Source organism: Sceloporus undulatus, chromosome 2, assembly GCF_019175285.1.
Source record: "Sceloporus undulatus isolate JIND9_A2432 ecotype Alabama chromosome 2, SceUnd_v1.1, whole genome shotgun sequence".
In the NCBI taxonomy this organism is placed as follows: Eukaryota; Metazoa; Chordata; class Lepidosauria; order Squamata; family Phrynosomatidae; genus Sceloporus; species Sceloporus undulatus.
Window position 1 is genome coordinate 301,025,084 of NC_056523.1, and position 21,996 is coordinate 301,047,079.

The window sequence follows — 21,996 nt, forward strand, 5'->3', positions numbered from 1 at the left end:
TCTTGAGGCCTGAAGACCTGAATAAGGTATTTGGTGAAGTGCAGCTCATTCCTGGTATGCCCGTCCCTTTTGGCCCATAACATCAAGCCAGATGTGCTTGACCAAGCTGACTGCAGAATATACTGAGTGTCTATGAGAGGTCACAGTTCTGAACATTTTAAAGAGAGGTAGGTTGTGATAGACCTAGAGTGGGTGATAGTCTTCTACCAGTTTGTGGTAGACATATGGCCCAAGGAGCATTGGTGTAACCCCCAGACGCCCTCCATTCCCCAAAGGGGAGAATTGAGTGGCTGGAGGGCTCTTAAGAGGTGTGATTGCCCCTCTTTTCAGGGCTTGCAAATGCAGTTTCTCAAAGGGGCTTGAAACTGAAAAAAGGTGTCTGCAATTCAATTCAGATTTCTTCAAAATGCTACGAGCGCTGTTATTTTGGAACAGATGTCTTTATGATATGATGGATGAACCATGGTAGGTGTGTAAATTCCTAGAATCATAGAGTTGGAAGGGATTGTAAGGGTCACCTAGTCCACCTCCTGACATGTAGGACCACATAACTAAAGTATTCCAAACGTTGGCCATTCAACTTAGTTGAAGATCTCCAATGTTAATACTGTTAAACAGTTTCCCTTTAGAATAGGGTTTTTGTGATGGGAGGCACAATCATGCAGTTACTTCATTCCAGAAAATGGTGCTTGGAAACTACTACTTTGGCAACTACTTGTCTTGGGGGGGGGGGGGGCTGCCTATTTCTTCATAGTGATACATAGCTTTATTTTTTATTTTACATTTAATTTGCTCGAAGTAATGGAAGTGATATACTGGTGTATGGAATCAGTATTTAACTACTGAGAGCTGTTAAAACAAAAAATAGTCCAGCTAAAATGGAGATCTTCTTAATGAGTGGTTTGTCAAGGAAGGTGATTTCAAGTCTGTACTATATAGATTTGTGCTAAAGGAGCAAATTCAGTTTGTGGAGATACATACAGCATGGTTATTAACCCAAATAGCTTTGTGCCAGACTGTCCAAACTTTGGCAACCTCCAGATTATATTACTATAATGCATTGTATGTGAGAATGAGTTTCAACATTCTGTGCCAACTCAAAATACAGCTGAGACTAGATTAGAATACATTTACCATTATTTAAACAATTGTATTATCTCCTTCTGTTTTTATGGGTACAGTTGGCCCTCCATAGCCACAGATTCTTTCTCCATGAAAATATTTTTAAAAATACATAAATTACAAAAAACAAACCCGATTTTGCCATTTCATAGAATCATAGAGTGGGAAGAGATCACAAGGGCCATCTAGTCCAACCCCCTGCCATGCAGGAACTCTCAATCAAAGCATCCCCGACAGCTGACCATCCAACCTCTGTTTAAAGATCTCCAGGGAAGGAGACTCCACCACTCTCCAAGGAAGAGTGTTCCACTGTCGAACAGCCCTTACTGTCAGGAAGTTTCTCCTAATGTTGAGGTGGAATCTCTTTTCGTGTAGCTTGCATCCATTGTTCCAGGTCCTGTCCTCTGGAGCAGCAGAAAACAAGCTTGCTCGGCCCTCAATATGACATCCCCTCAAGTATTTAAACAGGGCTATCCTATCACCTCTTAACCTTCTTTTCTCCAGACTAAACAATAACATCCTCAACTCCCTAAGTCGTTCCTCATAGGACATGGTTTCCAGGCCCTTCACCATTTTGGTCGCCTTCCTTTGGACACGCTCCAGTTTCTCAACATCCTTTTTGAATTGTGGTGCTCAGAACTGGACACAGTATTCCAAGTGGGGCCTGATCAAAGCACAATAGAGTGGTGCTATTACTTCCCTTGATCTAGACACTATACTTCTATTGATGCAGCCTTAAATTGCACTGGCCTTGTTAGCTGCTGCATTGCACTGTTGACTCATGTTCAACTTGTGATCTACTTGGACTCCTAGATCCCTTTCACACGTAGCCTCGTTCAGCCTGGTGTCACTCATCCAATATCTATGCATTTAATTTTTCCACCCTAAGTGTAGTACCTTACATTTCTCCATGCTGAAATACATTTTGTTACCTTTGACCCAGCTTTCTAGTCTATTAAGGTCATTTTGAATTTTGATCCTGTCCTCTGGGGTGTTAGCTATTCCTCCTAATTTGGTGTAATCTACAAATTTCATAAGTATGCCCCCAATTCTGTCATCCAAGTCATTGATAAAGATGTTGAATAGCACTGGGCCCAGGACAGAGCCCTGTGGGACCCCACTGGTCACTTCTCTCCAGGCTGAAAAAGAGCCATTGTTGAGCACCCTTTGGGTTCGGCCGGTCAACCAGTTACAAATCCAAAGCCCACATTTTACAAGCTTGTTTGTAAGAATCTCATGGGAAACCTTGTCAAAGGCCTTACTGAAATCAAGATATATTATATCCACAGCATTCCATCATGTAAGGGACACCATTTTATTATCCACTGTATTTAATGGGACTTAAGCATCCACAGGGGGCAGGGTCCTGAAACCAAACCCCAGCAGATACTAAAGGCTCACTGTATTATTCAAAAGTACTGGTGCTTTCCTTTCAAGCCATAAAAGGACATGGAAAACTAATTTTTCAGCCAGTGGCAAAGGAGCTATCCCAGGGAAGGGTTAATTTCGGGTGCTTCCCAGGCGAGACACGGGATCATATGTTAATTTGAGTGATTTAATTAATTAGAGTGATGCAGTTACTATTTTTTAAACTGATTTGCAATTCACTCTTAACTACAATGTTTAATGATGGGAATTAAGTCCTTTAAATACAAATTCGGCTCCATATGGGCCAGAAGCTATGCCACCTCCACCTTCTGAGTTTTTCTCATTAAAAGTGCCCTACTACTACCATGGGAGATTCCTCTCCCCCAAGGTTATGCCCAGGAAAGGTATTTTCCCACCAATAAGTAAACATTTTATTTTCTAGCTGAAGAAAGGACCTCTTTTCCTTGACAAATTGTTTTGGGGAGCTGGACAAGAGAATGGCAAAATTCTTCTCCATCCCCAGGTGGTATGGGAGACAGTTTAATAAATATTTATGTGTGTGGTGGGTTGGGGCCTCTAAAAACAGCCTTGCTGGAGTGCTCACTACTCACTTAGGCATTTCATCATAGAATTCTGGTATGTTAAGAATATTACTACTTCCTACTTACTCTGAATTAATAGCTGTGTTAAGGCTGAGCATAACTGTTCCAGCTGTATTCACTGTACTATGAAAGAGTCTATGCAACTTGACTCTAAAGAGGTGGCTAGCAGTCTGTACCCAAACTATAACCCAGTCTGCCAAATTATAAAGGAGGGCATCTGTAAAACCAGACCGTAACCAAACTATATGTTAAATTGTTACAGTGTCCTTCCTATTGATTTACTGGAGTTGCAGTAAATAAATTCCACTCTGTCAATTAATTAAAGTTCTGTGAATCAGCAATTCTGTATAGGCTTTATCAGAGATGATAGAATTCTAGAAGAGGAAAAGCTACTCCCACTTCAACAGTTATCTTTTGGGTTTCAGCTTTATCTGCAAGCCAGAATGAAAGGTGACTGGGCAAGACTTCTGCGTCCTACAGCACAGTTTGGGCTCGTTGCATCATCCATCTATGTGGGTCTGTCCCGTGTTTCTGATTATAAACATCACTGGAGTGATGTACTGACTGGACTTATCCAAGGAGCACTGGTAGCTGTACTTATAGTAAGTCAATATAAAATTCCTTTACTTTTTGATCACTTCTGCTCCCAGCCAAATTAATTTGCTTCACAATCTTTGCTACTTAATTCTCAGTGAAGGTATACAAGAACTACTTTATACAGTCCGCCCACTCCATACACGGGTTTGCCGTACGCAGACTTCAACTCACATGGATGGCAAGCCTGGGGGGAACGAAATGGTTTGTGTGCAGCAGGAGCGTGCTGCCATTGAAATCAATGGGACTTGAGGTCCTGCGTTTTTTCCCCATACGCGGGGGTGGTAGTGGTGTCCGGAACGGATCCCCACATATACAAAGGGCCCACTGTACTTTCAGAAGTACATAGATTCCACAAGATAATAGGATAAGGATAAAAGTGATCAACTTGATAATAGCAGAGCTGAAAATGTGATTGCCTCTTACTGTGTCCACATGTTCATGTCAACAGGTCTGTGGTTTCAAGCTTTTGATGCAGCATGTCCATAGCCAGGGATGTAAAAGCACTCCTGCTATTTAAGTGGAGAGGCTTTTCAGTTGGGAACAGAGTCCAAGTGACTACTGCCAGTCTCCCTGTCTTATCCCTTTGGATGACAGTTAGGTGGAGTGCCTGGAGTATATAACAAAGTGACCATGATAGTAACTGAATAATGATAAGGAGATGCGGTGGCTCAGTACTTAAGATGCCGACTCTAAAGATCGCAAGGTCGGCAGATCTAGACTCAAGCACTACATGACGGAGTGAGCCCCCATTACTAGTCCCAACCTTTGCCAGCCTAGCAGTTCGAAAGCATGTAAATGTGCCATAAATAAGTACCACTCTGGTGGGAAGGTAACCGTGTTCTGTGCAGTCATGCTGGCCACATGATCAGCATCATCTTTGGCAACGCTGGCTCCCTTGGCTTAGTAATGAAGATGAGCACCACCCCCTACAGTTAGACATGATTTGACAACCTTGTCCAACTAATAATAATAATAATATGTTGATGAGGATGATGTTAATATAATGATAGTTTGCTTACTGCTGCCTAATCTTCCAATCTTTATATCTAGGCTGTCTATGTATCTGATTTCTTCAAAGAGAGGGGTCGTGCATTCAAACAGAAGGAAGAAGAGGATTCACATACAACTTTACATGAGACACCGACCAATGGGAATCACTATGGTAGTAATCACCAGCCATGACAGATTCAAGAGCTATTTAGCCTGTGGAATCTCCCAATCGCAAAAAAGGAAAATTTCAGAAGTCTTTTTTGTCCTATGTAAAAAATAAATGTCTTTTGAAGGGACTGCTGCTGCTATACCTCTTGGATACTCACTTTACATGTATATAGTAACAATTATGTATCTAAAAACTTCAAATTTCTATTGGTTAAGCTTTTGCTTTAAAAACACAGTACAGTACTCTAACTTTTTTTTAATTAAAATAATGTGGTAATGCTTATGTACAAACAGCAACAGTGTATGTAAAATGCATTGCTAGCATGATGCTTACAGTAAATACATACAAGTTATGAACACTAAGCATTTGTCTTGCTTGGGAAGATAAAGGGCTGGCAGCCTTGACTGTTAACTTTATATTTCTTCATGGATGGAGCATCACAGCTGCAGAATAGATGCTCTTTTTCCAGAGTAGTTTAGGAAAACATTTCTTATAGGTAAAGACTTGCAGCAAATACTATGTCTCTCTTGATTTTAGTAATGCCTGTTGAGGGTAAAAAAAAGTCTAGTCATATAAGCAGCCTTGTACTAAATGATACAGGTTTTTTTTTTACAACTGCACATGCTTAAAGGTCAGTATGAAATCTTCAATATGTGGTGTGTTCCCCAGCTCACAAGCTTGGTAGAACTATTTTGATGGGACTGTGGTGACATTAAGGATCTTCCAGTTATCTCCTGTGTAAAAGAACTAGATAGCAACAGATCCATGGGATATACATTCAGCTCAAGTGTGACATTTTGATTTGTCACCAAGTATTTAAACAATTGTAAACAGTCTCCATTGTAAGATGCATGTATTTATAAAATACTGTACTACAAACCTTCTGCAAATTTATTCTCCAGTTCTGTGTTTCCAATGGCCTTTGCTGCCTGGCACATTTGCCGAAGCAATTCTTCTAGCCTCCTCATACATCGAATTATGCTTCCTGCAAGGGCAAAGCAAGGCTTTGCATGAATCACAAGATTATATACATTCTTTGATTATAGTATCAAAATTACTGTTCTGTATTAATATATGTTATGAAGATAACTTGTTACAGCCTTCCTTTCAACTGGCTTACTCTTCCCCCTCAAGTGCACTGTCATTTACTGGCCTTGAATGAACAGGCATGCAGCTTCTTCCACCTTAGCCTTAAGCATGAGAAAACAGTCAGAGGCTGACATGTTGGAAGGCTGAAAAAGGTGCTATATAAGTGTTGTATATTTCTTGGTTTAATTTCTGAAATGCATGTCTTCAGAAAGGGTGTTTCTGGCTAATTATCACCTGAAAGTCACCCTGAGGCATTGGCTTAATTTTTGTCTTTCTTGCTCAGACATCTGTGTTTTCTTTTTGGTCCTTTTACTCTGGGTGATGAGAAAAGGAGGCAGGAACCCTAATTGTTAAAAAATATATGTTAAATCATGTAGCTTTAGTCTAGTGAGACAAGAAAAAACACATTCTTCTCTGTTTGCTTCTTATATTTTTGGTATGCACATAGACAAGTTATTTTTTTCAAAAATTTTGGAGGTACAGGCTAGAGTTAACAGGCAATATAACTGGAGAGCTGTACATCAATATTTACGTCTGCCCCTTCTCACTTCACAATAGTAACAGCCAGTCTCAGTCAAAAATAAAATTTGATTCCAGATTTAGTAACTCTTGTAAAACAGCACCTAGAGCCAAACAAGTCTGAGCCAAAAGAAGCTGGGATATATCCTCCAAGGGCAGACCATGCTCTATGATCTGGAGGATAGGAACCACATACGAGGCATGTTACAAAAATAAAGAACATGTAACCACCTACAGAAGTTTAGCAAATATGAACTTCATTCACCAACATGTTAAATGAGCCTCTGCAAGACCCACTGAATTACCTAAAGCAGTCTTCCTCAAACTGATGATCTCTGTGTTTGGACCACAACTCCTATATTATCTTACCACCGGCCATACTGCCTGGAGATTATGAGAATTATAGTACAAAATATCTCAAAAACAGTAGGCTTGGGAAGGCTGATCTAACACTTTCACGTTCTAGTCTTCCCCCAAAATATTACATAGCTGTATCCATGGACTCTGAAATGTCGTTTCAAAGTACTTGGTCATAACAAAAGTGCCTTTCTGCCAGTATTGCTACTCCTCACTTTTGGAAGCAACATTTTTGTTAAAAGGGATACTTGTCTGGAAAATACGAATGTACCATTTACACACAGTTAGCAAAAAATAAGCATGATAGTGGTTTGGGGTTACAATACTTTGGTCAGTGCCTTGTCTGTTACATAATTTCTACCCTAGCAGTGGAAATTGCTATTGTGGGCAACTTTCAGAAGTTCATTATCCCACCCTCCCTGATCTTCAACATCAGGAAACTTGGCTCATGATACATCTTTGGTCTTTTAACCAGCAGCAAAGAGTTCACTAACTGGGCAAGATCTTCTCCTACCTACTTGCATGCGATTTTTGTGTGTGTTATTTTGATACAGCATTTGCAAATACAACTATCCACAAAATTGATTGTCTGCTTCACTACAGCAAATAAACTGTATCTGACAAAAGTGACTTAAGCATTCTTTTCTTCTCCACACCAAGCTTTTCTGATATTCTTTGCAAAATGATAGCAGTTTGGGAAACAGTAGGAGATGGGACAATTTAACCAATAGCTAATCACCTTATTAGAGGAGAGGAGGCTTGGAAAGAGGGAAGACACCACATAGAAGCATTTAAGAGATGCATTTGCCCTCTTTTCATTTGGATCCTTAAGATAAGAAGCTCCTTGTTTGGGTGGAAAGCCAAAATGGAGTGATCAACAAGAGGCAGGTTAATGAATTCCACTGCCACAGGATTCAAGGTGCATACATTTTGAGCTGTATTTACAACTTTCCTACCCCTGTAGAGGTGAATTTCATTCTGATTTACTGAGGCCTTTAAAAGCAGGAGGAAAGGGGGCAGCATGAGCTGCAGATTTTGGTTTAGAAAACACAGGGCCAGAAAAGACTGGCAGCTTCAGCCAGTTTCAAGTTGGCTTGGGGGCATGGTGTTTACATGTGCCATGCCCTGAAGTCATGGCAATCACATGCTGGGCAGCTTCCCGGCAATTTTTACACACCATGCACATTTACACGTCACGCACCTCAGAGCCAGCAAAAAGCTGGCTCTACAATCAAGGGGAAGGCTTTTTTTCGCCCCTTAGTCTTGTTCTGTGAAGTATTGTCAGGCACAGGACTAGTGTTGAAGGCAGAATCAGTCTTGTGCAACCCAAAAGTTTAACTGCTTCAGATAACAAGAATAAAATTATCTAAATTGAAATGTCTCTTCCTTATTGGTTTCTCTTATTCCCCAGCATCTGACCATTTCTCCTCTCCTAAACCAGACGAGTCTCCCAGGCATAATGTATATAGAGAGTGTGCTGGAAAGGGAAGGAAAAAAACTAACACATGGCTAAGGGCTTTTAAAAAGAAATGCTATAGGACTGAAGAAAGAGAAAGATGAAAAAATAAATTTAAATAGAAGAAATAAGGCCAAAAGAAGTGGATGAGAGGGACATATGACCTTTCCTTGGTGAGGCAAGAACTGAAGCAGGAGGTGATGAGAATCAATACAGGTTCTTTATAAATATAGCATAGCTTGGTCGGCAACCAAATTAACATAATTATGGATGACTCTCCTCCCACCAGCTGAGAATAAATGGTTACAACAGGTGAACTTTTCATCTGATTAAACACTGGAGCAGTATTCAATCATGCAAAATAAGCTCTTAATTGTAGTGCCTAACCATCTATCCTATGAATGAGAATTATAACACAACTGGGTGACCTTCAGCCCTCTGGTTCTGCTGGCTATGTTGCAATTCAACAGTATCTAAAAGATCACTTTCTCCACTCCTCTTTTATCAAATATATACATACCTTCAAATACATCTGTCATTTTGCATATGTGAGCAAATGTAGCTCCATTAGCCCATGTGTGCACCACATCCATCAAGTTTGGTCTAAAAGAATTGAGATAGGTTTCCTCATCAATTTCCAGTTTCGCTTCTGCTGATACTTTAGCAATTCTTTTTGCACATTCCTTTAAAAAGAAAAGTCATGCATTTACTGTATTTAAATCAACAGAAAATATACAGGTAAATTACCTTCCTGAAACATGCACAACAGATATCTGTTGAGGAATGGAAAACTTGATTTATTGGTAGTACAAACGCCAAATATACAAAGAGACGTTTTTCCTCTTATTTTTGGTGAAATCTTCCAAACCTGCCCCCCAAATCTGACCTAAATTCTCTAACAGCATTCAAACATAAGCAGAAATACTGTTCAGAGCTGGCACAGGTTAATACTTTATTGGTATAATTTTGTGACATCATGGAGGAAACTAAAGTGACAAGACTTTTGAGAGAGAGCCATAAGTCATTATGGGAATGCTGTGGGCTGTTAAATCCCTTAGATCAGGGGTTTCCACCCTTTTTGACTTTCAGAGCCCTTATTTCTATGGCAGAGCCTCTAAGATGCCTAGAATATTCTTATTCTTTAATTTCATTCAATTTGTATTTCTTTCATTTTCCTGGAGTGGCTGCAGAGCACCTGGGAAGTGCACACAGAGCTCTAAGGGCTTCTTGGAGCACAGGTTGGGAACCCCTGCCTTAGAGCAACACTTGCAAAGGGAATCTTGAAGGCACTCATATAAACGGGCAAAATGTCCTAAAGCTTGACTAACTGGCCAATTTCAGAAGTGTAAAACCCCAATAGGCACTGGTCATTATGGCCAGTTTTAATAGATACATACCAAACAATCTTAGAGATCTGACTCTACAACTTAGCAGGCTAATACTGTATAAGGAACTGTGTTGACGTAATGGCTGGAATCTTATAAAAACAAACTGTTCATAGAAAGGACTATTCCCCATGTCATCTGACCTTCTTGCCACTCAGAGTACAGAAGCAGAACAGTCATAAATGGCAGCAGCAACAAATGATGGTAAGTGGCTCCAACCACCAAATACATGCACATACTGATGTCTGAGGAGATGGCCACCAAGCATGTGCATCCCAGTAGAGGCCAGCTGTATTTCTGTACATATCTTTGGAACCAAGACAATATGTGAGTGTTGGCTTTAGAAACTGCCTGTTGAAAAGGCATGGGCATTTCCCCAAGCCATCACAGCCATATAGCCTTGGCTCTGCTGCAGAACCAGACATTGAGAAAAGCAATAGCCACAGATTTAAACAGCCTGTGTTGGGAGGCACATGCCAGGCAATATTCTAGGTACACTGCTGGCAGTGTTCTATTCTGCCAAAATTTAATAGGAACTCAGCCAGTATCACCAATATGCTGTGACACATGTTTAGCTCATAGAGCAAAGAAAAAGAGATAACTTACTTTTGTTTTTAAAAAATCAGATTATAACAATAGATGCATTTCCTGTGCCAGAAAAAACTGGCTACATAACAATTAATGTTTACATTTTCAGTTTATCTGTAGTGTCATGTTAAATTCTACACAAAAGCTTTGTACATCAATTCAACCAATTTTTTTGTTGAAGTTTACCTGCATTTGGCGGAGAGGGCCTGCCAACTGTTCTGTGAGTTTTGGCATTTCACTGGACTAGAAAAAGATGAAGAAAATATAAATGGCCTTCTTTTATTTTAACTTATATTAAACTTTTCCTTCAAAAATTACAAGTTAGGCAGCTGGTACCCAGTTGTTACTAAAACAAGCAGCTATCATTCAGGGTCACTGTATAGTGGATTGTCCCAAAAGTTCTTTTACTGTTCTCAGGAAAGCTTTTTTTGAAAGAAAAGAGGCTAATAATCATGGCAAAATCCAATGAATCCTAACTTCCCTTTTGATAAAATATTATTCCTAAATAATATTACCATTCTTAGTATCTTAGTATCCATCAACTTGAAGCAAAGGTAAATCATAAAGTAAACCTTCTGTGCCACATAATTTTTAAAAAAAGCTCTAGAAGTATATGAGACAGAACTTAGTGATTACAAATGAGAACTTTATTACTATTTTATTATTTAACCACACATACTAATTGATAATTTTTCTTCTGATTTTTTTTCCCTTTCAGAGAATGTTTTCCCCCTACTGAATAATGGTCAAATATAAACAGCGGAGTTGATGTTTCCTGCGTGTGCCATTTACTTCTACAGGCCCTCAATTTCCCCCTAAAACTATTTCAGGAGATTCTTTGAAGCAGCACCTGATGCAGTTCAGAGTAATATATAGCCAGGGAGGTGACAAAGGAGTCACTTCTCTAGTGTGCATAGAAGTGTTTTTTATTATAGCCAGGTGTGGAATTGTTAGCCTGAGAAGAGGGACATGTTTATGGTTGCAAATGTTTAGAGGTCAGTTAGTCTCAGTGAGAGGTGGAACATGGGAACAACCCATTCCTTCTGTGTAAAAGAATGTGATGTTTTGAAATGCTTCTGTAAACAACATGTTGGTGAGAGAATTGTCTTGGCAGGAACTTTTAATGCAAAATGACCAATTGGAACTGCTATTGGGATTAGGAGGTAGGATCCTAAACGAACTGTTACTGCTTGGGTAACTTCAGAGCCAACAATGCTACAGTCCTAGTGTGCCTGCTATGCTCTGTTTTCTTTTTCTTTCAATAACTCTGTCCTAAGAAACATTCCAGTGAGCTGGTTATTGAGATGAGAAGGGGAGAGGGAGGGAAGCTAACTTAGCAGAGAACGTGCCAACATCCTTTCTTTGCTTTTCATCCTGGCTATGTGAGTGTACACTTAGAATTTGTTGTGCTCTTCCTCAAACCTCACATCTCAGCACAATAGAAATCTTGAACTCATTTCCTTTTTCACAAAATAATGTCAGAAGATAATTGTACTACTCATGTGTAACGTAATGAGATCTAAGATTGTATTTATTAACAGGTGCTCTCTGAGGCCTGAAATACACAGGCCAAACAAAGTGGTTTCTGGCCGCTTTTGGGGTGTGGTGTTTACATGACACATGCCCCCAAAGCAGTCCGAAGCCATGCCAAGGTTGCATGAGGGGGCTAAAAGCTGGTCCCAAAAGGAGCGGAAATAATTCCCTCCTGGTGGCACCAATTTCGGATTGCAGCAGCGGCCCACTTCAGAAGCAGGCTGTACGGCTCTTGCACTCTTGGCCACTCCTACACAGCTATCTGCTTTGCCCCTTAGTCACCTAGAGTTTTCTAACTAGAGAGAAAGGGTATTCCAAAAATAATGCTGAAAAATTAATGACAGATCAAGTTTATAGAAAGTAACTTACATTTTCTTGAAATACAAAACAGCTTAGTAAAGCAGTTGCTTGTTCTGCAGATAAATCATTGAATAACCCATTGAACATCATTTCTGTCAGCAGCAACTCGTCTGCACTTGAATAGGGAAACAAATTAATTGGCAGGAAGCATTAGAAATTGAGCAACCATTTTCTGTATTTAAAACCAGTTTTCTGGAAAACTGAGCATTTGCAGCTGAATTGTATTAGCTTCTGAAAAAAGACACCAATATTTAAAAAACAAAGCCATTTATGCCTTCACTAACAATTAGGAAAAGAGAAGAAACATTAAGTGTCTACATTAGTGATTCATGACCAGTGCTGAATGTCCCCAAAGGCTAGTGTACCATGACTTCAGGAAAGGTACCACAATTCAAAGTACTGGTTATGACCTAAAATCCTGTATGGCTCAGGTCCAGGCTATCTGGCAGACCTTATCTCCCTGTATGAGCCTGCCCAGACCCTGAGATCATCAGGAGAAGCCCTTCTCTCATTCCCATGTGTTTTAATTGGACTATTTTTAATAGCTTTATATCTTTTGTTAATTGCATTTTATACTTGTAATTTGGGGTTTGAATTCTTTTAACACTGAATAGTTTAATTCCATTTTAATGTTCACTTTCTGTATGTGTTGAACTACTATGAGTCCCAATTTTTTTTGGGGGGGGATGATACAAATAAACGTGTGGTTTTCAAAATTATAATGTATTTTTTTAAATTTGGCAAATGGAGAAGGAAACAATTAATTATACCTATTACTCTCTTAGTATATATCATGTGATATGAAGTACTGCACCTACTGTATTTCCTTATTTTTCTTTATAGCAAAGTTTACTTTGTGCAGATGGTTCCACTTTGCCCTTAAAGTTCCCCACCAAATCCACTAATTTCCCCATTACCCAAAATTGAGGTTATTCCAAATGTTCTCCAAATTTACAAAAAAATAAATAAAATCAAATTAAAAAATCAAATAAAATTACTGGAAGAGGCAATTTTGAAGTGGGGCATTAAATTTTTCTGTTTATCGGAAAGGTGGCATGGGAAATTATAAAAGGTCAAAGATACGGGTCTAAATGTCATCATAACTCTCATAGATGGAATACCAGAAGACTGCAACGGTTACGAAAAAGTAAAACAGGAGATAAAGATTAGGTTATGTTGAAAAGTTGGGAAACTTACTGGAAAAGATTTAGCTGACTGAGAAGTATCTATATATCCTTATGAAGCTAAATGGAATAAACAAGCCTAGTCTGTCAAGAGATAACCTCTTGCTATGGTGCAAAAAGAGACCAGATTCCAAACTTCCAAATATATGTTTAGACTAACAAATACTTTTGTCAAGATTTTCCATATATGAAAGGATCCAGCTAGCATCCTTCAACTGTCTGAAGGCTTCTGTAAGCAGAAAAGGGGCATTTTCAGCAATTCCATCTTCCTTCCTTTACTTCCAACAACTCCCACCCACAACTCAATTTACTCTGGAAGGTCTGGGGATAATGGAGGAAAACTAGATCAATTCCTCCCTTTGGTTAAATCTGCTGGTCTAAATGAAGAAGCCTTTAAAAAAACCTATTATCTTTCTGATTCACTGTTCATTTGCTTTGGAATCCTCTTGGACGCTTTATGCCAGTCCATCAATCTGTTATGCTGACATAGCACTTTTGCAGTGATGTGGGGCAGCCAATCTGGCAGCAATGGCTTTCTCAACCCAGCCATCCTCAAATCTGTAGCCATTTTACTCCACTGCTGATGCTAGCCTAGCACTTTTACGCAAGCCAACAGGTCTTACGTCTTCCGAACACATTAGTGTAATTTGCAATTTGCAATGAAATGACACATTCTAGAACAGTGATTCTCAATCATCCAGATGTTTGGAACTTCAGTTCCCAGAATTTCTGTGAACCAGTCATACTGTGAATGTCTTGGAGTTGAGGTCCAAACTATCTGGAGGACCAAAAGTTGAGAACCCCTGCTCTAGCATTACACTTACTGAAGAGAAATCACTCACATAAAATAGTCTCCCAATTAAAATTGAAGGTCTGATCATACTTACAGTGCAGAAATCTACACAATTCCTGCTAAGATTTCACATTTTGGTCCTAGTTTTGTGGCTCTATTGAACCAATTAATAAAGTGGAATATTCTGAAAGTGGTGTGCATGACATATAATCTCTGCTGCATAGCCTAACTAGAGGCTGGATTCTGGAATGATTATGACCATGGTATCCTTCTGATATGCCTGAGGGAGTTGGGCATAGGGGGCACTGCGCTCCAGTGGCTCCGATCCTACCTCTCAGGCAGGTCCCTGATGGTGAGGCTGAGGGACAGTTGCTCTTTTAGGAAAGAGTTTACATCTGGCGTCCTTCAAGGTGCCATTCTGTCCCCCATGCTATTTAACATTTACATGAAACCGCTGGGAGAGATCATCCGGAGACATGGGGCACGGGGTTATCAGTACGCTGATGACACCCAAATATGTTTCTCTATGTCCCCGACTGCTACAGTGACTAAGGATGACCTTTCCCCTCTGAACCCCTGCCTTGAGTCAGTAATGGGCTGGATGAGGAAAAACAAACTCAAGCTGAATCCAGAGAAAACGGAGGTACTTGCCATAGGTTCCTTAGGCCCGGGGAGGGAAATTTGTCCACCACTCCTTGATTGGGGTCACACTTCCCCTGAAGGATGAAGTTCGCAGTTTGGGAGTACTTCTGGATCCGTCTCTACGTTTGTCATCTCAAGTGGATGCGACAGCCAGAAGTGCTTGGTACCAACTTTGGTTGATACGCCAACTGTGACCCTACCTCAACCGAAGGGACCTTGAAGCTGTAGTACATGCTCTGGTAATCTCTTGTCTCGATTTCTGTAATGCGCTCTACATGGGGCTACCCTTGTATCAAGTTCGGAAGCTTCAATTAGTGCAAAATGCAGCAGCCAGGTTGGTCACTAGTTCTTCGAGACTTGACCATATAACACCTATCTTGAAAGATCTACACTGGCTTCCAGGCACAATACAAGGTGTTGGTTATTACCTTTAAAGCCCTACATGGCTTGGGTCCGGGTTACTTACGGGAACGCATCTCCCTATACAATCTGCCCCGCACTCTTAGAACAAGTGGGAAGAACCTGTTGGAGATACCAGCATCCAAACATGTTTCTACTTCCCAAAAGGCATTCAGTATAGCTGCCCCTAGACTATGGAATGGACTCCCAGAGGAGACTCGTCTTGTCACATCCTTGGAAACTTTCAAGCAGGTGGTAAAGACAGAGCTCTTTCGCCGGGCATACCCTCCTGAACTCCTATGTAGACCACTAGTATGGAATGAGAGCAGCTGATCCCGTGATTGATTGATGTTTTATATTTTTATGTTTCTATGCTTTTATGTTCTTCTGTTTTTATATTTTTAGCTGTGGTTTTAATTGTGCAATAACTAATTCTACAATATTCTAAGTGTAATTTTAACTCTGCTGTGATCCCGCCTCGATCCATTGGGAGAGGCGGGAAGATAGAAATAAAAATTATTATTATTATTTATTAGTTATTTAACCTGAGATCCCAAGAGTACTTTAAGAACAAGGCATCCCCACTAGAATTACGGACTTTGCTTCCTATACACAGAGGCTTATCCCCCTCTAGCATTATATCACAAGCAGATGTTGAAAGCCTCTTTCATCTCAAAAATGTTTTGCTAAGTGGTATTGTCATGCATGCTGTTATTTGAAAAATAGTAGCCAAATGCCACTGTGCTCAGAGAACTAGTTGTACAGTTCCTCAGATCCCACCTTTAATATGGTGCTCCATTTTATATTCAAAATACTAGAAAGGATTCCTTTGATCCTTCCCCCACCCCCATTTCTTTCTTCTTTTGGCATGTACTAATTCTCCAACAGCATGGAAGATAAAAGGAAAAATGTGTTTAACAAAGGAAACACCACAAAACTTTTCAGGTACATGTTTCATTTTTTTTTTGGAAGTATCATCATGTCATACCTGCTAATTTCACAGGCAACTCGTCCTTTCATCTCTATGACATCAGAAGACGTTGCAAAACCCAACCTTCTCAAAACCCGCTTACGACACTTGAGTTCATCCATTTGTAAAACAGTCCTAGCTTTCTTCAACTCCCGTTTTGCTGCTTTAATGTCTACAGCAATCTAAATTAAACACAATCACAGAGGTGTATTCAAGACACAGATACCTCCTACCTCATTATCCAGGGGAAAAATAATTATTACGAATCCTCATTATTTCCATAGGCTACATAACCCTCAATATATCTGTGAAGCAAAGGGGGGGGGGGGCTTTGGGTGAGGGAAAAGTACATCTTTCTCTACTGCAAGAATATATGCTGAATTAAAAAGCCAGAACATATTTGAAAAAAATCAAACCCAGTCAGAATTCTGCACTTTGGTTCCTAAAGATTAACTGATGAAATCTAGACCAGAGATTTACCAACGTGACCTTAGGCACTATACCAAAATGCCTGAAGAAGAGAAATTTCTCTCAAGAAAGTGAAAGGAGTTTTATGAGACACACTACCATCCCCCAAAGGAATCCAATCTTGTCTCTGTGAATGCACTGAAGATATATAATACTGAAATATTAACTAAGTATTCCTCAGAGGTGGGCATCATAAGGCTCTTTGGGCATGGTCAGCATTGTCTTTGGAATCCCAAATAAACCACAAAGGCGCTAGTATCATCCCTCTCCCACCCCCAGAAATTTCAACCAAAACAGGTTTTGGTAGAGCTTTTTTTGGGGGGGTGGTGGTGTAAAGAGCTCCTTTGCAGGACTACTGCAAAGGTTGTTTCAGAGGCTCCCCAACAGCCCAAAAGGTGACGTACTCCTAAAATGGCAGCTATGGCCCTCTGGAAGAGTAAAAAGTCAGGTACCAACTTCCTGGCTCCAGATCATGACCACTCCTGCTAAGAGGGGATTACACAGTCATTGCTTTAAGAAGAAACATTGGAACTGTTCTCCAGACAATATTCCTCGAGCTTGGCATAGTTATTTTTTTTAACTACAGCTTCCAGAAGCCTACTGATTATGCCAGTGGCCATCCTGGCAGGGGGATTCTCATCCAAAATGTCTACTGGGAAGCAACAGAATACAGGGGTCTTTCACATGTCCTACTAAATGATCCTTTTAACTGGTGATGTCAGAGTCTGAACTTCGGATTTTCTGCATACAGAGCATACGCTCTACCACTAAACTACAGTCTCTCCAGAATTAAAGCATACTTTAAGCTTATATTTTACCTGTGCTTTTCGTTCACAAAGTTTATACACAGTTTCCAAATTAGAATCATTGTGAAGTGGATGAGAATACATTCTATGCTCAAATGCTTCTGTTTTTTGGATTACTTTTTTCAGACCAGGATCTTTTATGCCCATGTCATCAATAGGATCCAGCAAAGGAACTCCATCAGGAAATCGTTTTTGTACTTCCTTAAAATAAAAAATAAAAGCAAACTTTAAGGGTCCACAAAAACATTTTAAAAAGAACTTTATAACATAAGCTACTTACACGTTTGAGAGATGGTACAGCATAATGGCAAAGATACTACACTCCTTTGCTATCAAGTCACTAGATCACCTTCCACAAACTGTTCTCCCCTAGCCTCCATCAGCCAATACTTGTTTTAAATACTTGAAAGCATTATGGATACACACACACACACTCCTCTCCTTGCTCCTTAAAAATAAAGAGAACAATAGTTTACCTGTATGGACTTCAGTACACTTTGTCTATTATCAAGTGGCCTTAAGTCTTTTGGTATATAAAGTCGAACACTACTGATTGCTGACAGAAGATGCACCAGAACAGGAACAACCTATTAAAATAGTGATAGAAATGAACTGGGTAGAATCATAGAATCTTACATTTGAAAGAGTAGATAAAATAGAACCATGGAAATCGATGGGACTTACATAAGTATTGACTAGCAAGTTTAATTCGTTTCACTGTGCCTACTGTAGTTGGAACTAACACAGGGTATAGCCTGCAGAACAGTCACATTGTTTTCTGTGTAATGGACTGTGATCACAGTATTAGCATTCTACTTTGTTTCAGGGTTTTTTAAAAAACAAAAAACGGTAGTGCACAGATCACTCATTTGACAACTTCACCTGGTAACTTCAAGTTAATTCTTTTAGTTCTTTGAAAATTCTGTATATAGGAAGGGATTTAGATTTTATGGGTTTTTTTTTCAGTCTTAAGAACTACATAAATCAGCTGGCACCCTGTATTGCGGTTATGGATTCGTTTATGGATATATAACTGCTTTGTATTCACTAGTGCTATGTAATTACAATTGTGGCATTGTCACAATCATAACTGCCCTCCCAAATCTGCTTTACCAGGCAGCAGTTGCACCAAGAGATGGAGGTCTGTTCAGATGGTAATCTGAGTACTGGAGAAAGATACTCCCAATCCCTCCTTCCACTACTGAGTGAGGCTATAAAAATCAAAAAAGCTGTGCTCACTGGTGGGGTGGAAACACCCTCTTCCTGTCTCCCGATCGCACACTGAACAGAATTCCATCTCTTAGTGTGACTGATGCATGGTGAAACAGGTCTGAGGAGGGCGTGGGGCCAGGAAATATTAATTAGTGATGCATTTGTAACTAAATAGGTGGTACAGAATATGGGCCATCACTTATAAATTAGTTTCTTCATAAACTTCCATCTTTATCTGTGTCTTTTCTTGAAGAGTTAAAATTTGAAGACCTGTCAAAAGACTGTGAAGATTTATTTTAATCACAGCTTAATACGTTTGGGAAGTTCACAATTATTATTGGGGGGGAAATACTATTGAAAGCTGTAGAAAAAGTGTTGTTGTATGCCTTCAAGTTGTTTCAAATTTATGGCGACCCTAAGATGAAGCTGTCACAAGGTTTTCTTGGCTAGATTAGTTCAGAGGGGGCTTGTCTTTGTCTTCTTTAGAGGATGCATGTGGCTTGCCCAAGGTCACCTAGTGAGTTTCCATGGCTGAGCAGAGATTCAACCCTGGTCTCCAGAGTCACAGTCCAATGCTCAAACCACTACACTTCACTGGCTCTCACCATCAGAAAGATACACATACATTAAAGCTACTGACTGTATCTAATGCAGATGACTAATCTAAATTACTTTATTAATGAGAGGACTGCCTAATGTAATTTTTTAAAATGTTAAGTTTTGACAAGGGGCCCCACTCTAAATCTTACACAAGAGCAAAATCTCAAGTGTTTTTTAAATGTACATTGACACTCCTCAGTTCTAGTTCCCAGGAATCTACAAGAGAGCAGTAGCAGTTTCAAAGTGCAATACACAAAAGGACTTTGAATGCATTTACTGAAGCAACAGCCCATTATTTGCTTAAAGGGTGGCTTGTTTCCCCATATGAACACAAATATTAATTACTGAGTTGTAGAACTCATTCTACAAAATCAGTTTTGCTTCTGGCTTACTAAATATGTTCTAAGATATCGGAGAACTGTGTTATAAAATGTACTTAGTAGTACAAAATGTTACACAACTGTGAAGAATTATCTCCTTACTAGCCTAACACATAAGTATTTTTTTAAAAAAAATCTCCACCAATAAATTAGGTTAGCTATAAAATTTACATTTAGTGAAATGAACCAACAAATATCTTCTATTGTCTGAGATTTAAAACCACACTGATAAACTCGCCTCCCTGCATAGTTTGCACTGAGTTAATCTATTTCATAGTAGTCTACTTTATAGAGCAATTGTGAAACTAAAATCCAATAATGCCTGAGCTCTTTCTAGCAGGAAAATGACATACAACAAAAGCAGTAATAGATTCTACTTTAGCTATACTGGCATTGATGAAATGTAAGGAATGGGCTAGTTTTTACAACTCAGTGTGATGTGACAAAACTCCTGTTGACCCAAATGGAGCTCTGTGACAGAATGTACCTAACATCAGGCCAACTGGCATAGTTTCATTATGGCAAAATGTCCTTTTTCAAAGACAGAGAATAAACTGTCAACTCCATTGGAAAGAAGAGAAATGTCTTTAATATTTAATAGCTGCATAAAAAAATAAACTGTTTTGCGTGTCAAGCCAGCAAATAGTTTAACAGACTCTCTGAGACTGTCTGAAAATATGGTGAACAGAAGTTTGAAAAGTTGATCTGGAATTTAACAATAAAGTCTACTATAAGCTTGAATAATCATGGGAAGGGGATTAACTTTAGTTAGAATGTTATAGCCAAAGAGCTCTAAATCCCTTTTTACTTTATGCATCATTCCCTTTCTTCCAGGGAGTAGAGAAAAATAACCACAACTGAAATGAGAAATGTTAGAGCAAGAAACAAGACTAGCCATGGATGCAGAAGATTTTGTCAAGTGACTAACTGTTAATAAGTCTTGAATGAGTCTTGAAACAAAATTGGAACAAAATATGCACAAAGCTATGAATTATATATTGATCTCTTTTAGAATTCAATCATGAATATCACTATAAATCTATGATAAGTTCAAGCTGCCAGCTGTAGCTAGAAAAGGTGCAATTATAATAAAAAAAGGAATATCAATTCTTGAAGAGTTTTATAGCAGATCTTTTATTGTTCTTGTACTTGGTAGCCTCGGGGAAAAAGACTGAGATATTTTTAGATTAAATTCTGCAAGAGAAGACATGATATAGATGTGTAAAATTATGAATGCCATACTGAAAGTTTATACTGAACCAGTTTTCTCTAGTCATAACACTAAAACCCAGAATTATCTGCTAAAGCTGAAAAGTGGGACATTCAGATGAAATAAAAGGAAGTACTTTTGCACATAACATATAGTTAAATTGTTGAATTTTCTATCAAAAGATACAGTGATAGCTGTCCTCCTGAATGGCTTTAAAACTGGATTAGACAAATTCAGAAAAATATCAGTGATTACTAATCATAAAGGCTATAAATTACTAACGTTTCCCATAGGCCACTCAATGACCACTTTGTAAAGAGTGTTATACTAGATATATGAGATAGGCATCTGGTATAATCCACCATGACTTCACTGATATTCTTAGTCAGCCATCCTCCATGTGTAAAGTTACTTTACACTACTGTTTCTCTATGTGCTGGTTACCTCCTAGAGATGACTCACACAGGCATGTGCATCGTTTCATTAGTCACCTTGTAAAACCTTTTATGTATATGAAGTGTTTCCACTGAGAAGTGTATGGTGGTGATCACAAGAAACTTTATTGTCCCTTTTCACAAATGCACATCACCAAGAGCAACAGCAAAAGCAAGTACATTTCTATACTGCTTATCAGTGAAATAGCACTCCCCAAGCGGTTTACAATGTGTAAGCCAACTGCACCCAACAAGCTAAGTTATGATTTTACCAGCCTACTAAAGGATGAAAGGCTGAGTTGACCTACTCAATCTCTATTATGGGATTTAGTCTACTACCAATTTATTACATTAACCAGGTGATGAGAACACACCTATGGGCACAGCTTGGATATAATACAGGACAAAACAGCTTGCTAGTTCAGTGGGATATGCTTTCAAAATTTTATAGAGCATTTATTATACAGTCGTCCCTCCTAATGTGCATATCTGAGATCTGTGCCCTTGAATATATGCAGAGGGGCAACCTCCACTATTTGTAATGGCGCACGCACCCAACGGTATGCTCCATTCAAACCTATGGGGCTTGAATAAGTGCAAGACTCCGTTTTCATGGTCTGGAACGGATCCCTTGCGAAAATGGAGGTCCAACAGTATTTGGGATTTCCAGCAATGAGAAACTCACTAACTATCAGGAAGTCTTCAGACATTTCAGACTTGTCAATCAAATCACTACTATGGGACATAGTTGTAGTCTATTTCC

At 39.3% G+C, this 21,996-nt stretch overlaps 2 protein-coding genes across 4 annotated transcripts in view; one reads left to right on the forward strand and one right to left on the reverse strand.

Moving 5' to 3' along the window:
- Positions 1–7,439, forward strand: part of PLPP1 (phospholipid phosphatase 1) — a 113,045-nt gene extending 105,606 nt beyond the window's left edge. For both annotated transcript variants that reach the window (XM_042453817.1, XM_042453818.1), the window contains exons 5-6: positions 3,518–3,694; positions 4,740–7,439. In XM_042453817.1, coding sequence (XP_042309751.1) covers positions 3,518–3,694; positions 4,740–4,871 — 309 coding nt within the window. In that variant the 3' untranslated portion in view covers positions 4,872–7,439. The remainder of the gene's footprint in view (positions 1–3,517; positions 3,695–4,739) is intronic.
- Positions 5,089–21,996, reverse strand: part of MTREX (Mtr4 exosome RNA helicase) — a 58,082-nt gene continuing 41,174 nt past the window's right edge. For both annotated transcript variants that reach the window (XM_042453816.1, XM_042453813.1), the window contains 8 exons: positions 17,874–17,984; positions 17,410–17,598; positions 16,142–16,305; positions 12,145–12,250; positions 10,429–10,485; positions 8,790–8,952; positions 5,729–5,833; positions 5,089–5,391 (listed from right to left, as the gene is read on the reverse strand). In XM_042453816.1, the coding sequence (XP_042309750.1) occupies positions 5,339–5,391; positions 5,729–5,833; positions 8,790–8,952; positions 10,429–10,485; positions 12,145–12,250; positions 16,142–16,305; positions 17,410–17,598; positions 17,874–17,984 (948 nt within the window). In that variant the 3' untranslated portion in view covers positions 5,089–5,338. The remainder of the gene's footprint in view (positions 5,392–5,728; positions 5,834–8,789; positions 8,953–10,428; positions 10,486–12,144; positions 12,251–16,141; positions 16,306–17,409; positions 17,599–17,873; positions 17,985–21,996) is intronic.